Here is a 16,043-nt window from a genome sequence, read left to right on the forward strand (position 1 = left end):
TGTTTTTCTTTTCTGTGTGTGTGTGTGTGTGTGTGTGTGTGTGTGTGTGTGTGTGGGCTGAGCTGATAGTTCTCTCCAAAGATGCGTTGCACCTGTGCGTGGGCTCGAGGCATAGCAGAACAGCATGATGACCAGTGTGCGCAAGTGTATTCTTATCCTGAGTGTAAAAGTGTCCTCCTCAACACAGAGTTGAAAGCAAACCTTTTCGAAACTTTCCAACAGAAAGTACAAAACTGATGCACACTCTCCACCTGCATTTTGTGCACATGTGGGCATTGATATTACTAAGGGTCTAACCTGTTTCAGTTGAAAGAGCTTACACAATTGAAAGAGCTTTGACAAACAAACACAAAAACCTACACAAATGCATTTATTCTCATTAGATCTTTTCAAGCTGTAACCAGCAACATCCTTTTAATGTGTCCGTAAACAAGCCGCAGTCCCCCTGACACAATTTCAAAAGAGCTGCTCAGAAACCACTGGCTGCATTAAACCATAGATGACTTGTTTCTCAACCCATCTTCATATTTCATGCAACTACTCAAGCTTCTGCAACTCGGTCTTCCTCTCTTCTTTCTCCCCTCTCTCTTTCCATTTGCATGTATTTTACAGCGAGCAACTTGGATGAACCTCCTCTCACCACCTCTGTCCGTCTACCCTCACCCTGTCTTGCTTAAATTTCTAGTAAATCTATCCTTCTCACCTTTCAACAGACTATTTGGGAAAAAGGAGACGCAGGAAAAGAAGGGAGAAAAGGCTAAATTTTTCTACTCTGTCTCTTCGTCTGCTGCGCTTGTACCATCTCAGTCTCTCTGTGGAGTTAAAGCGGGGACTAGCAGCTACTGCACAAGTACAGGTTGTGAAAAGACATCTGTGCCTGTGAACACGTATACAAAGACACACGCACATAGGTAAGTGAAACTACAGTCAGTGAGAAGAGGCCACCAGAACATTAAATTAAATTTGATCAGATGAGAACTCACGCTTCATGGCCTCCGGTGGTAAAAGCTAGTCAGAAAATAAAGGCAAACAGTTAACAATACAACCATAGCCCTAATCAGTCTCAGAGCACACAGTACATGGCTGGCCGCTGATAGTGTAGCCAAATAAACACAAGGCCACTTTAAAGCCATTTTCACGCTCAAGTGATAGCATTATCAATGCAACATTTGCTAAAGTAATGGAGATATTACAAGTCTAAATCACGCTTTTGAGCACCACGATGTATTCATGTGGACCTTGTGATAATGTTTTTCCTCAGCCTCTTCAACAGTCATGCTCTGGCCTGACCAGATGATTACAGTCCAATTGAAAAAAAGACACTTCATGGATGTGTGCATTGTTTGTATGGTGTGCTGCATTAAAATGTATTTGCTGTCATTGTCAGTGTGTGTTGTGAACAGAAAGAAACATGTAACTGTCAAGAGAAACCAACCATCTTCAGTCTAGGTTTTTTTTTAGACACAAGGTCACAGCAAAATTACACAGCCTATATTTAAGTTGGTGGTGTGTGCTTTATATTCAGATGACCATGAACAAATTAAAAGTCAAAAGTGGAGACCAGTAGTCCTGGATAAACTTCCCTGTTAGAGTGGCAGCCCATAGCTTAAGGCAAACAGACAAATAATATTACTATTTTAAGCAATATGTCAAGATTGGAGCATTTCAGAAAGATCTACTCTAAATATTTAATATTTAACTAATGCAAAAGTACAGTGTGTGACTATGCGGCCCTGAAGGATAGCTGCATTCTATTCATTCAGACAACATAAAAAAAGGAGACGGTACGTTCTCTGTTCTCATTGTATTGCTAGATCAGCAATATGATATTGTGCTCAAGAGTGTTTAGTGCCATGCAGTGCTAAAAATACATTTAGGGACTACCTACAGAGACAGACAAAAAACACCCTACAAATCATAATAGTGCTCAAAATTCCTCTTTCTAAACAAATTATTTGCATCACAGTCAGAATCTAAATTCACTGACTGCTATGTTTGTTGTGTTGTAATCTCCAACACTTCAACTCCGACAGCAAAGTGATGTATTCGCTCTGTGTTAAACCCCCCTTTGCAGGATGCAATAATTCATAAAACACAAAGGGGCTTGTGGAAATTTGTAATTTGGTACCACTTTTTCTCTTCTATATAACGAAGAATGTGAAAAATTGCGGGTTTTGGACTAATGTTCAGAAAAAATAAGCCAATGTAAGATGTCACCTTGGGTATAAAACAACGTAATGACCATTTTTACTACTTTCTGACATTAATCGAAAAATCAATTAGCATTAATGTATGGGTTTTTTTGGAGGGGGGCACACTTAGTGAACCTCAAACACTCACAATGATCAACGTGCATAGAGTATATTATCACATATGACTAGATCTGACTCAACTCTCAACATTGATACAAAACATGAGTAATATGTCACTATTCCATCATTACTTCCCTGACACTGACTTATCCTTCCACATGTCACTAAAAAACGCATTCAGATGGGGAACAAATTATTCCATGTAATTCCTGCTATCTTTCCTGTCAAGAGTTGCTCAACCACAGCCTGTGAATTCTCCTCTGATAAACAACAAAGAAATGTGCGCAAATCCACTTGTAGGTTCCTGGCTGAGTGCAGCAAATGAATGTCTGTAATGTCAAGTACTGTGGAGAGGCTGTGAAGCTTCATCTCACCCATAATTCCATTAACTCACCCTCTTCTTCCTGCCAGCCTCTCAGCCTTTTACCATATTTGGGTGACCTTACTTTCATACAAAAAGCTCCTTTCACAGTTTTACCAAATACCAAATATAAGACCAAGAATTAAAATTTCTCGATCATGTTGATGCACAACAAACAGTAAATGTAGGAAATTAGAGTTTTCTTCTCATCTCATGCAGTTTCAGCCATTCCTAAGACACAGTGGAAGTGAGTGAAGTGATTCCACAGCAGCAACAGTAAGCAGTTACAGTTAAGACGTCCACATTGAACACACCAAGAAGAGTGGCTTTGGTCTAAAGAATCAGCTGCTTTGTCTCTATTTTCAGCCGCACGTTACAGATTTAGCAGCCGCCTTCAGACTGCGGCTGCTGCTAGAATATGGCTCTCATCTCTCCTGTGATTTGTGGGTGCAGCGCAGAGATGGTGGAAGAACTCCTCTTTTTCTCCATGGTGACACGAGGCAGTTTAATACCAAAACTCGACAAGCAGGATGCAGCAAATAAAATTAAAATAACAAAAAAGATAAAACTAGAAACTTTGAAAAACTATTTTTATTATCAAGCTGTCATGTTAGGAAATATTTTTGAAGTAGGCCGTCAGAAGTAATGTACCTTTTTTAAAAGGAATAGGCAACACTCCCAATGAAAGCTGGCTGGTTTTTAATTTCATGCAAAGTTATTTTTCAAAAAGCGATCATCATGATTTTAACTCTACACCAGCACACCAAGCTCATCATTGGCCTCATCTGAGTATATTAGGACTGGAGTGGTGGATGCTGCTACCGAGTACAGATCGCTGAACAGCTTACAAGACAGAGCCAATGATAATGTGCCCCTGTGATGTGTGTGTATGCGTGTTACTGTTAAATTATAGAATTACACACTAACACTCCGAGTGTGGGTGTGTACAAGAGAGAGAGACAAACAGAATGTGTTCCACAGATAAGTGAAACAGCCACTCTTCAGAGTGTGACTGTCAGAAAGGCGTGACGATCTCATGTAGCTGTTGTGTTAGGAAACAGCCTTTCTGGTGATACAATACACATACACAAGCACACTGGCGCATAAACACACACTCACACACACACAGCCATCTAGGAAATGAGAATGGGTCTCATCCGTGGATAATGGTCCATCACAACCCATGATGGTTTCCTCTAGAAGAGTAAATGGCAGTAAATGGGATGTTGATTGAATCACAGCATTGTCATGTATACCAGATGGCAAAAAGGCCTTGCACCTTACCATGACACCAAAGAAACAAACAGCATCTCACAGGCCCCATTTTCTAAACAAAGCCCGCAGTGAATGGGAGGGGTCTAACCGTAAAGAGAAAAAAAAAACAATATTCTGAATAAATGGGTAGCAGTGGATTTGAAAAATAATTCAAATTGTGTGCCTTGAAGTTTGTATGTCATATTGAGGCTTGGTTGATGTACTATGGAGAGCCGCGAGATGGTGTAATAAGTCAGCAGCTAGGAGTTCAACCCAAAATCCAAGGGTGAAGCCCCCGTGTTGGCAAACATCCACCTGAATGACCTCCCTCTGTGAATGGGGACAAGAGGGGAGAATTTCCCTACAGGGATCAATAAAGTCTCACTTTACACAACATTATATTACATTTCATTACATCACCCATTCTAAAATCCAGGAACACCCAGCCCTCCAAGGACACTGTATTCTTTAATTACCTTACCCAAAAAAAAACTGTTTGATTTGTCTAGGAAGAAGCCTGGCTGTCCTTGCTGAGCTAAAGCACAGCTTTTCAGCTCTCCCTGCCTGTGGATACATGAAATTAACTGCTGGCGTCATGGAAACATGCTCTGGGATTGAACAAAGGCAACCAATCTTGTTAAAGAGCCCTTATTAAAAGGGGGCTTTAACAAACCAGCAATCACTGAGAAGTTGTTGTTTTTTTTCTTTCAACATGAATGAAGTAACCAGAGGAAAGAGACACTGCGATCACTGCTAAAAACCTTCAACTGTCATTTGGGAAAATTCTATTCAAATAAAAATTCATCCACTTAATGATGCCTTAAGTCATGGAAGGCAGCATTGCGTAAAATGGTTCAAATTATCAATGTCATGCTTGATGGTTGATACAATGACTGTACAACATGAACACTTCTATGTTCATTTATGACAGATAATCCTTCATGGGCGAAAGCACAATATGACACAGCGGTTCTAATCCTTTTACAGTACTTCATGGGTCCACTGCAATACAATACCACTAGGTTTTGACCGCACTTCTGTGAGCCAGCTGCTTTTGGACAAATGGTTTTCTGCGGTGTGAGTTTTTTATGTCTCAACCCCACCAGCTGTGCACATGCAGGTGTGCAACTTACATCACACAATGAGGCTTTAGTAAGGTGAATAAACGTGGTTTCTAGCAAATGTGGGGCACACAACATTACAAGATATTCATTCTCTTTAATGAATTCTGGCAAGACTGCAGCTTGCAGAGATGCTTACGCCTTGGAAAATGCTGGTGTAAGACAGCTACCCAGGTGTCCTTCCAGCCATCCATCCGACCATTCATTCAAGCAGCCAGCGCCACATCCTCCCATTTCAACAGTCATTCATCCCCGAGTCAAACCATCTACTCTCTCAGCCTGCTAACAGCACCAACACATGCAGCTTCCCTTTGCAAAAGTCATAACAGGATGACAAAGGCGATTTACCATATGCTCATTGCTACTTGTTTAACATTCATTCAAAAACTACAAACACACACACACACACTCATACATATGCAACATGGAAACAGGAGCTATCGTTAATTCTGGGGTTAAATAATCTGTCCCGAGTACTTTGCTGATTTGAATAGTAAGCATGGTGGTCAAAAATGGTTACACCTTTGGTTTTACTATGCACATGACAGCCTAGAAAAAAGATGTTCCTTCAACACAGGTCTTAGAGCAGATTACAGTTTTATACAATCAGATGGTGCCATAATCCTTCAGAGCTAACACCCCATTAAACAGCATTCAGCCAACGTGTACGACCATCTAGCAACTACATCAAACAGGCTCAAAACACGTGGATGGTCAGTTAATTCATCTTTGAATGGGGGTCTTTTTCACAGGCTTTCGCTGAACGTCAATTAACTACAGTTAATTGGGGGGAAAAAAGAGGCTGCTCGTCTGCACTGAAGATCTGCTTCAGTTTTGTTTGCCCCTAAAGGTATCCATGGTATCCTGTGAAAACCTTCTTCAGCCGATACCTACTGGGTCTTTGTAAGCCTAAGCACAATTCTAAGCAGTCTCCGGTGCCCTTTTCACTACACAAATAAAGCGTAAAGAATAGGGATGTCACGGAACCGATACTTCCGTACCAAGTGAAAAGTAAAATTCTAAAAAATTGATGGTACTCGTTTTTCTACACTACCATAGGAAGCAAAGTTACTGAGGATGCAATTCTCCCGGACCTGACGGCACAGCATACACGCCTACAAATACTCTAAATGAGACAGGAAGAAGAAAAAGAACAAATAAAAGTAATATATTAATGTAATCCGCACAAAATATGTACAGACGAGGAAAATAAAAACTCAGCAGAATACAGTTCATTCAGTTCATTCAGGTCACTCAGGGTGGCCAAGGCTGCACTGAAGCAACAAACACTGCAGGACACTTTTAAAGGGAGAGAGAAAAATCTTAATAATATATTGTAGGAACAGCTTGGTTGCATTTTTTCTAAATGCAATGCAGAGCTATTCACCTGCATTGTTAAGGAAAATACAAGTATTGGATCAGGACTCGGTATCAGCAGATATTACACGGGGATCTGGGGCAAAAAAAAACTTCTTTACCGTGGTATCGAATTGATATCAAGAATAGTGGTTGACCGATATTGGATTTTCAATGGCCGATGCTGATATTTAGAGAGCAGGGTTGCCGATGGCCGATATATAATCCTGAAATTAAAACAAAGCAAAGCAATGAACAATTCTATTCTACTCTCCCGGAAATACAGACATATGTTTACAGCAGGATACATGAGAGTTATAGTAAAGGGCTCAAAACTAACTTTTTCTCCACCTTCCCAAAACTCATCGCTAACATTGCTCCACACTGACAAGGCTGACTACAAATGTCTGATGACATTTTTCATTTATCAGCCTTGTGAGTACAGACATCGGTTTATGCCGATAGTCTCAAAATGCCAAATAATCAGCCTAATTAATCAGTCTATCACTAATCAAGTATCGTGGAATTTCCCTGCTATTGGTATCGACTAATCACGTGTGAAGTCGAAGTAGGGATGAAAACTTCATATTCATCAACCGAGGCCATGTTAAGAGTAAATACAGGTTCTGAAAGCAGGCGTGCTGCTGGAGACACACAGTGACTCAGGTCAGCCAAAGGTTGGGTGATGTCAGCATTTTTATCACAAGCTTGAAAAAAAAAAAAAAGGGCATGTCAGCCAAAGACAGGGAGGTACAAGTGAGAGGTACTGCAGAAAAGAAAGACATAACGGTAGACAGGAGAAGGAACACATCTATCCGTGTCTCCTGTGATGCATCACCTCGCGTTCCTTTCCAGGAAAAAAATGGGCGCGGTGGCTGATGAATGGCTCTCCTCCCAGGAGAAGAACAGAGCCGAGTTAGCCCCAAGGGACTGAGAAGGGAAAATGATTATTTCTTGGCTAAGTGGTTACATCTAAATCTTGTCTGAGATGGAACTTTCAACCAATACTCAAACACAGAAGCTCCACTGTCTCTGAACTCCTTGAAAGTTACAGACTTTATCCAGACCTGAATTTCTTGATTTGGTTATACTGAGCCATTCCTGGCCCTTCTTACTACATTTAGGGTCAAACACAAAAAAACTATTCATCCATTTAACGCTATAGTGACATCTATCCACGCTGTCCATAGACTTTACTGTGAGCAGTTTCCATTGGGACTCTTTCTTTGAACCTCATCTGAAACAATTAACTGATTAATGTTTTTGTTACCTACCTTATCTACAGACACAGCGGGTCACCTTCCATGGAGTGCACCACGTTGAACCGCCAACAGTAGCACAGAAAAGACAAACCAAACACTGGCTGTAGATAGGGCCTTTCCTATTGTCTTGGTTTTCACAGTAAAAAAGGGGGGGCCCAGAATTTCCTTTAAAAGTGTTTAACAGTGCAACAGTTTGTAAAATACCCTACACTTATTTCTTTTGTGGCCAATAATTATATGACAAGATCAGTACAGCTCTCGTGTGTCCATTAAATATGAGGTTACAGCCAGCAGCCGATTAGTTTCTCTTAATAAAGAAAAACAGGGGGGAAACAGCTAGTCTGGTAATATCCAGGACTATTTCCTGGCCAGGAGCAGTGACTTCCCGGTGCCCCCGCTGCTGGCCTGGCAACCTCATGGTAGCAACAAGACTCCAGATGATAACAACCCCCCCCCCGTAGAACCACAAGCTGTTGTTCTCACACTTGCTTTTAGATAAAACATGTAAATGTGTGAGTTCTAGAGGATTCTTTCACCCGGTTTTCTCATGTATCCATTCTTTACGCTAGGCTAAGCATAACATCAAACTATTCCGTTAACACAAAGAAACCACAAGGTTCCCCAGAAAGAAGGAAAGTGATTAGTTCTAATTCTTCGCTGGAAATTACGTGAATGGAGAAAATGGAGGGAAAAGCACAAACATGCCAGACACACACCCAGACAGGCAGTTGATGATTAAGAGGACAAAGAATAAAAGGCTCACAGAACAACTCATACACTCTGGTATTGCTAAATGGTTTCATAAGTGCGTATGGTGTTTGTTAAACTTGTATAAACACTGCGCGGATAGTCGGTCCAACATCTGCAGTAGTAAGACTGTGATGACGCAACACAGCCAAGCAGCAGACAGTAATCTCTTCCCGGAGACAATACACAGAGAGACGTGACCTTGCATGTCCCCATGACTCCAAATCTAAGCGCGCACACACAGTGTATTAGTGCATGACCCTGGGGAATTTGAAAGAAGAAAAAAAAAATTCTCCCAGAAACTTTCCGTCCTCTCCACCACCTTCTGTCCTCTAAAACCCCTCAGCAGTCCGCACACAAGTAGTTTATCCTTCACTGCACCATCCACCCACCCTTCCTTCCATCATTCCACCCTTCCTCTCCCTTTGGACAGACAGGAAACTTTGACTCAACTTTTAGGAGACAAGGGATGACACTCAGCTCAATGTGTGCGGCCATGATAAGAACCAACAGAACAAGCCACCACCTCCTCTACGTTTCCCCCGCTGGAACATTAGGGGAGACTTCTTTCTCAGTTAGGACTGTCAACAAACAATGCCCCGCTTCCCTGCTGGCCCAAACAAGGCTTTATCTTCGCAAAAAGTACAAATGGAAGCAAAGTGCAGGGCCTATTTGAGCAGTAATAGATGGCCACTCTTCTTGTTTGCTAAAATGTGTAAGACTAATGCATCCATCCACTTTTTTTTTTTTTTTCAAATGTTACAATCTGAGTACAGTGTTAAAGCTTGTGGCCGTTTCAAATCACGATCTGCTGCACCCAATTTTTTTCTAATCCCACAGATGTAGTGTATGCTCCTCACTTCTAATGATATTGGATCTCAAGAGTTCAAAGGGGGTGCCCTGTTTTGCTTCGTTATACACATCCACATGAACCCTCATCGTCACCTGCTTGACAATAACCAGTTAAAAAAAAATAATAATAACTTATTGGCAGCTTGAACTGGTTGTTTAGCTTAATCGTAAATTGGATGTGCATATCACTGTTTACATCTGGCCTGCATTGTGAACAAAGTGTTTTCCTCTGTAGCATTTTATATTGTCAAGAAGCTGTGTAAATAAAGCAAGTGTATTCAGTAGTACAATTGAAGGGATTGACTGGTAAATGATTTATTCACGTATATAAACAAACTTAGATTTACTTATTATCTACTGTTAATCAGTGTATTAACACAGCCGTCATTTTTGGAATAATAGTGAAATTCAATCCTGTATTTTGAATGTCGGTGCTGTGCATTTAATCACAGATTGAGCCTTTAATTACACTCTTCTTGCTTCCCATAACAACCATCTGTTCACAAGTTCAATGGACGTGACGAGAGAGCTCTCACCATGTGTGTATTTGGTGCCCAGAGGAGTACCTCAGGGCACCAAATACACACATGGTGAAGCCTCAAGGTTGATTTACTGAGCGGAAAACGCACGTATGAATGCACACTGCCACACACGCACACGCAATGTCACACACACACACACACTGCAAAGGTATTTAGGAACATGTGCAGGAAGATCGGCGTACTCATTCTCCCCGTTTCCCTCTTGATGGCAGGTTACTGCATGAATCAGTGGTGAAACGCCTTTTTCACTGCTTGTGATGAGAGAATATAGCACTGGCAGCCTGGTGGCCAGGGGGAAAGCCAACTTATTGTTCCTTTTTAAACCTACACTTGGCAAGAATTTCATGTAAATGTGAAGCCATTCAGTCAGCCTGTAACACAAAGCAGGGACGCATGTGATTCCACATAAATCTATAGAGATCTCCTCAATTCCTAGAATGCGTGTTAACAGTCCTTAAAATGGGCATAAACTTGACGCAGTTAGCTGCAGGTTACACGTGTTAGCGGAGACCAACGGTAAGAGATAAAAGAGAAGGAAATGTGAAAGGATGTGTAAGAGATTCTTTTAGCTTCCTTTCCTTTCTAAAAATAACTTCGCTTAAGTGAAAAATGCTAATTATTTGGCCAAGGCGCTGCTGTTACCGCCGTTCAAGCTTCATGATGTTTCTTCAGAGGAGACTAAACCTCATCTGGCTTCTCATCTCAACATCTGAACTGACAAGATGTCAGAGGAGATGCTGGGCTGCAGCCAGACCACTATTCCACCTGACGTGCAGCCCTCAGCTACACGAAAACCAACAACAACACCCACTCCTAACAACAACAACAACAACAACACAAGCAACTGAGACGAGTAAGAAAACAAATGACATGGGCGATAATTGAAAAAGGTGCTGCTCCGCTCTACAGCATGCATGCCAGGACAAGAGAGCATTCATCTCCACCTTCTAATTTTAGACTGAGTCCTGAGACGAAACAGGTTTGAATACAGACAATAGCTCTTTCATTCTCACATTAATCAATGCAAGTGGAACTATTAGTGCTATGGAAACAGCACTGAGTGCAGAGACCCATGCTCTGCACTGTGCTCGTGCCGGGGTCATCCCTATGTTCCCCTAGTGCCACTACCAATAAGGGCAGCATGGATGTAATGCAATGTACATGTAATTGTGTGTGTGAGACAGACAGACAGAGAGAGAGGGTGCTGACCATATATATATTATCATCAGTCCAATTAATCTTACTAACTCTTAAATACCTATAACAGATATTGGTTTTTTGTTCTATGAGGTGACACTTGACCCTCTGTTCACCATCTTTCCAAAAAATATATTCAGGATTACTGAAGTTCTTCTTTCCTTAAGTAGTGGTCACATTTCACTTCATGCTCGGCGCCTCAGTGAAGACTTTGTGATGGCAGAGGAAGAGCAAGACACACATGAGGGACTGGTTTAGTCTTCAATGAACTTCATCTGTATTTGTACTCATTTGTTATCCTCACCCTTAATGTGACCTCCTGCCACATGTCCGGGGCCTCAAAAAGCCCTCAACGGTGTGGCTGTTAAAGAGTCGCATGAACAACGCCGAACCTCAGCCGGGTTTAGGAATGAAACACAAAGTGTAAAAAAAACAAAACAAAACAGACATAGTGGGAAACTCACCTCCTCCACTGTGAGGGGCATACATATCCTGTACTCCTTCAGCAACATCTTCCCCTCAGCGCGTCTCGTCTATGTACTCACAATGTGTCAAAAACCAGCCCAAGTGAAAGGTTCCCCCCCGCCGACCGACCGACGGGATGTGTGTAATATCTGGAGACGTGTCAGCGCATGTGGCAGGATGGTTAGCCCGGGTTATGAAAGATACCCCGTGTTACGAGTTTCTTTCATCGGAACCAGGGGACTCTCTATCCGGCGGGGAACGTGAGGACAGAAATGAGCTCAGTTCAGGATTGTCCCCTCCTATCAGGGGTTAGGGTTAAGCTAGTGGCAAACAGCGCCGCACACGACCGGAAACGTAGAATTTCGGCCTTCAAAATAAGAGTGTTAAATTGGTCACGTTCGAGAGAGGTCTGTTTTTATGTATTACAGTCTTAGTTATCTATTTTTATAAGGAAACACATAAGAAAAGGTCAGTGGGATGGATTGTTTCATCTGAAGCTAGTTTGAAACCACACACAAGAGGGGCCTAAAAAGCTACACTTTTAATTCCACATTTCTGAGGGAATACCAAGTGAAAACAATCACCTAAGGCAGGTCCTGCATCATTATTAGTTCATTTTCTGTCTTGTAAAGCAGCCCTGTGTCAAAAAGTAGTGTCAGGGGATTTATTGTTTTGGTGTATATTGTGCTCACATGGTGTATTTTCCAGAATAAAGTTGTGTTTAATCAAATGGAATATTAATTATTATTCCAGGCTGCTGGCACTGGACTTTCTTGGAATTCGGAGACAACAGGGTAGCATGTGTGAGGTTAGTAGGGACTCAACAGCAAATATTTACCCCAGGGCTCCTTAGCATTATTTTTTTATCCAAGTGTAATTTTTTTTGAATGATACTGCCTTTATTTAGTCTTGTTTCAAGATACTAATACTATAAATAAAATTATTTCTATTGGAAACAAAAAATCTCACCCCACTCTTTCCCCCTTGTTGAAATAGGTTTTTTAGGACTGTATAAAATAACTCACTTTATGCATTTGTACAGCAGATGTTGAATTATATTTAATGCATTTGCTGTAATTAGCTCAGCACATTTTATATCCATTCATTTTCTCAGGCATGATGAACTAACCAGTCCGTTTTAATCATGTCTACATTACCTAAATAAGATATACTTTATACTTTATTTTATTATATAAAGTATGATATCTGAGGCATATGCTAATAAATTAGATTAGGCAACATTAGTCAAAATGGTATCTATGTATCTTATAGCTTAGTTATCCATAGTGGCTGGATACATAAAACATTATTTCTGTTGGCTATGGGCCATTTAGACCATAATAATGAGAGCCATGCTGATAGCATGTCAAATAATATGCAGGTTAACAACTGCACTTAGTTAAGTACAGCTCCAGTAGGTCTATATTAGCTCTGGTATTTTCAGCCATTCTTCAATGAGACCAATACTTTGAAAAAGGTTCGACCGGATGTGCCATTGCCTTATTCCGGCTGGCTGCACACTGGTGTCTTCAGGATAGATACCGTTAGAAGTAAACGTCCAAAGTGCTGATAAAGACAATATGTGCTTTTAAACGCGCTGTTCTGTGCGCTGTCTCAACTTTTACGGTTATTGTCTGCAAAGTAAAAAAAAAAAAAAAAGGACGAAACCAGCCCGAGAGAAAGGAGTGTCTCTGCTTCCTGCGGTTCTACCTCCTTCCACTCATAAAGCAGCTTGCAGAGGCATCGGAAAATGTAAGCGGTTAACAGCAGCCCCAGCCCCCCGCTCCTCCCTCCGCTCGGCCCGCTGAAATACGACGCGGAGCTCGGTGGAAACATCGGCTGACACACAACCACAGTTCAGGAAACATCAGCTCTCTGCTTCACACTCCCCCCCCTCCCTACATCTGCCTCACCCCTCTCTCTGTCTGTCGGTCTCTCGCGCACACAGTTCATGTCAGGGCGCATGTTGTGAAAGTAAAGAGAAAGGCTTTCTTGACAACTGGTTAGCGGTCCACAGTGCGGGCAGCAGAGCAGCCTGTGTACAGTGACACACTTTATGTTTTTTTGGCTCTCCTCCAGCGCATTGGATTTGAAATATAACACTGGTGAGGTTCAAATGCTCACTTTCAGCTTGAAATGTGTTCCCAGTGTGCTTTTGATACATACAATATAGTAGTCCAATCCCTGTTTTAGGACAATGCAACATCCCAAATACACACAGACATGGCAAGAAATTTGGGGTTGTTTTATGGCCAAACTGTGAAATGTTTCTGACTTGCCAATTCAGTCACCTGACCTCAATCCGACCAAGCATTTCACATGCTGAAGCTCAGACAGAAGGCAAAAAAAGCCCTGAAACACGCAGGTAGTAATATGATATGAATCCGGTGCAAGCCTGACAGAGCCCCACTAAAGGAAATAGTAGTGTGTCTGCTGATGCGTAGTTTGCATCATCACTAAACTCAAAGGATCTGCAAGCAATGACTTTTAGATGATGACTGGTCATGATAGTAAGCAGGGTGAAAGTGTAGGGTTTATTTGATGTGGATGTATCAGCCATCAGATTAGGTTTAAAATGCACTTTAATGTCATATGTTTTAATCTGGAGTATAGGCTACAAATGCACTGTGACAGAACTGCTGTATAACTACTGTACCTATAAACTGTAAACTATACTGTAAGTGTAAAAACTGACGTCTGCCGAACTTTCCCCTACCTGCTGGTCTCAGGTGGTCTGAGGTAAGAGTTTGGGATTTCTCCTGGTTAAACTAGGACTTAAATCTGTTTCTACTGTCCAAGCAAACAAATAAATAGGCTATTTAAAAGTACAGTCAGGTGACATGTGAGATAATGAGCAACTCTTACTCCTTTTGAGTCCTGCTTTTATTGACAAAAATGGAGATAACAATATAAACGCGTTAATAAACTGTCACTTTTAATTAAGGTAGGAGTTGGCTTCTTTGACACGTGTGATTGATTTGGGTCCACTCAGCAAAAGTCACGCTCATAATTCTGTTTTGAAGATGCTGACAAACAGTATTTTGGTGCTGTCAGCAGGCATTCAGCCTTTCCCCCAGAAAATATATTCATGCAGGGTGACAAACCTTCTGAAACAGCATTTGGATTTAAACTCTGCACTTAATCCCCAAACTAACGTGTGAGCAGCTCCTCAAAGCATGCTCGCATTATTTACTGAGACTCTGGCATATATTACTGCCTTTACCCATATAAATAATATAATAGAGTAATTAAATGAATACAATTAACAACAAAAATAAAATATCTTAGTGTATTTAGCTTATAAAGGGAGAGGGAATGAAGTTATATGTAAACTTTGAGATTAATGGCAGTTGTTCTGGGTTTGTCTTAAACAAAGATACATTATATATTTCCTCAGGCAAACTATTTTAAAGCCTTGGCTGATTAGTCCCGGTAACAGCATGTCAGTCTTTTATGTAAAGGCTCTCCCCTTCGTGTTCTTATAAATGGTCTAGCATTGTATAGCAGCACATCAAATGGGCATTATGAATTAAATGAGTCATATTCACAATGAAATCATTTACATAATAGTATTCCAGAAAACTGTCCCCACTGCCACAGTAATATAGCAACATATCATATCTAAATATATTCAGTTCATCAGAAAACACTTAAGTTTCAAGTGTTTGTCAGTATATGGGCGAGCAGGCTGAATATAGATCTAGTTAGTGGTCAACCAGGAAATGTGGGTTTCCAGTGGCCGATGCCGAGGTCAATATTTAGAGAGCATGGTGATATATAATGCTGATATCACAACAAAAGGAAAGTAAAGTATATTTATACTATTTCATCCACTTTACAATCTAGGTAATCTTCCAGTAACATGTTGTTTTACAGGGATTTTTTATGAATTAATGAAACAGAAACATACATTGGGTTCTGCTGTAGATTTCAGAACATGATTGGTATTTAAGAGAGAGTGGGGTACAGTGCATCAGAAGTCATTCAACTGCATTATAACTTACTATATATTTAATAACTCTGGCCAGTGAAGGTTTTAGAACCGTATAGCTGTCATTTCAGATGGGAGAAACATGTTAACATTTAGAAAAGACACAGCAGGAGTGCATGAGACTTTTTCACCACCTTCACAAAACTCACAAGGTTGAGTGCTAACATTGTTTCACAGTAGCCACACTGACAAGCTTGACTTCAGATCTAAGACCTTTTTTTGTTTATCGGCCTTGTGAGCCCAGGCCAATGCAGATGATCTCAAAATGCCAGATAATGGGCCTGATTAATCGGCCAACCAATTAATGGGTCTATCTATACATATATTATTGAGTTATCTTGTCAGATTAGATATAGTACATAGATAATATGCTAACACGTGTTATACTACACCACATCAAATGACTTCTGTTCTTGTACAGTAAAGGGTGAGTTCTGTGCACACATTTCAGTGATGTTTGTGTGGCATGTATGCATTTTTCTTTTTAATTGGATGCTTGCACAGTGTTCATTATAAAAGGCTAAACCACACTGCAGATTTTTTAAATAGCCAGTAAACAATATCTACAAAGGGACAGGAAGGG

General features: G+C 40.9%; 1 protein-coding gene across 2 annotated transcripts in view; it reads right to left on the reverse strand.

The window, feature by feature from the left end:
- The window catches only part of LOC118327185 (cytoplasmic phosphatidylinositol transfer protein 1-like), a 76,867-nt gene extending 65,108 nt beyond the window's left edge, over positions 1-11,759 (reverse strand). For both annotated transcript variants that reach the window (XM_035660453.1, XM_035660454.1), the window contains exon 1: positions 11,469-11,759. In XM_035660453.1, coding sequence (XP_035516346.1) covers positions 11,469-11,516 — 48 coding nt within the window. In that variant the 5' untranslated portion in view covers positions 11,517-11,759. The remainder of the gene's footprint in view (positions 1-11,468) is intronic.
- Positions 11,760-16,043: the final 4,284 nt, after the last annotated feature.

Source organism: Morone saxatilis, unplaced genomic scaffold (genome assembly GCF_004916995.1).
Source record: "Morone saxatilis isolate NCDOM2014 unplaced genomic scaffold, NCSU_SB_2.0 Contig17, whole genome shotgun sequence".
Classification (NCBI taxonomy): domain Eukaryota; kingdom Metazoa; phylum Chordata; class Actinopteri; family Moronidae; genus Morone; species Morone saxatilis.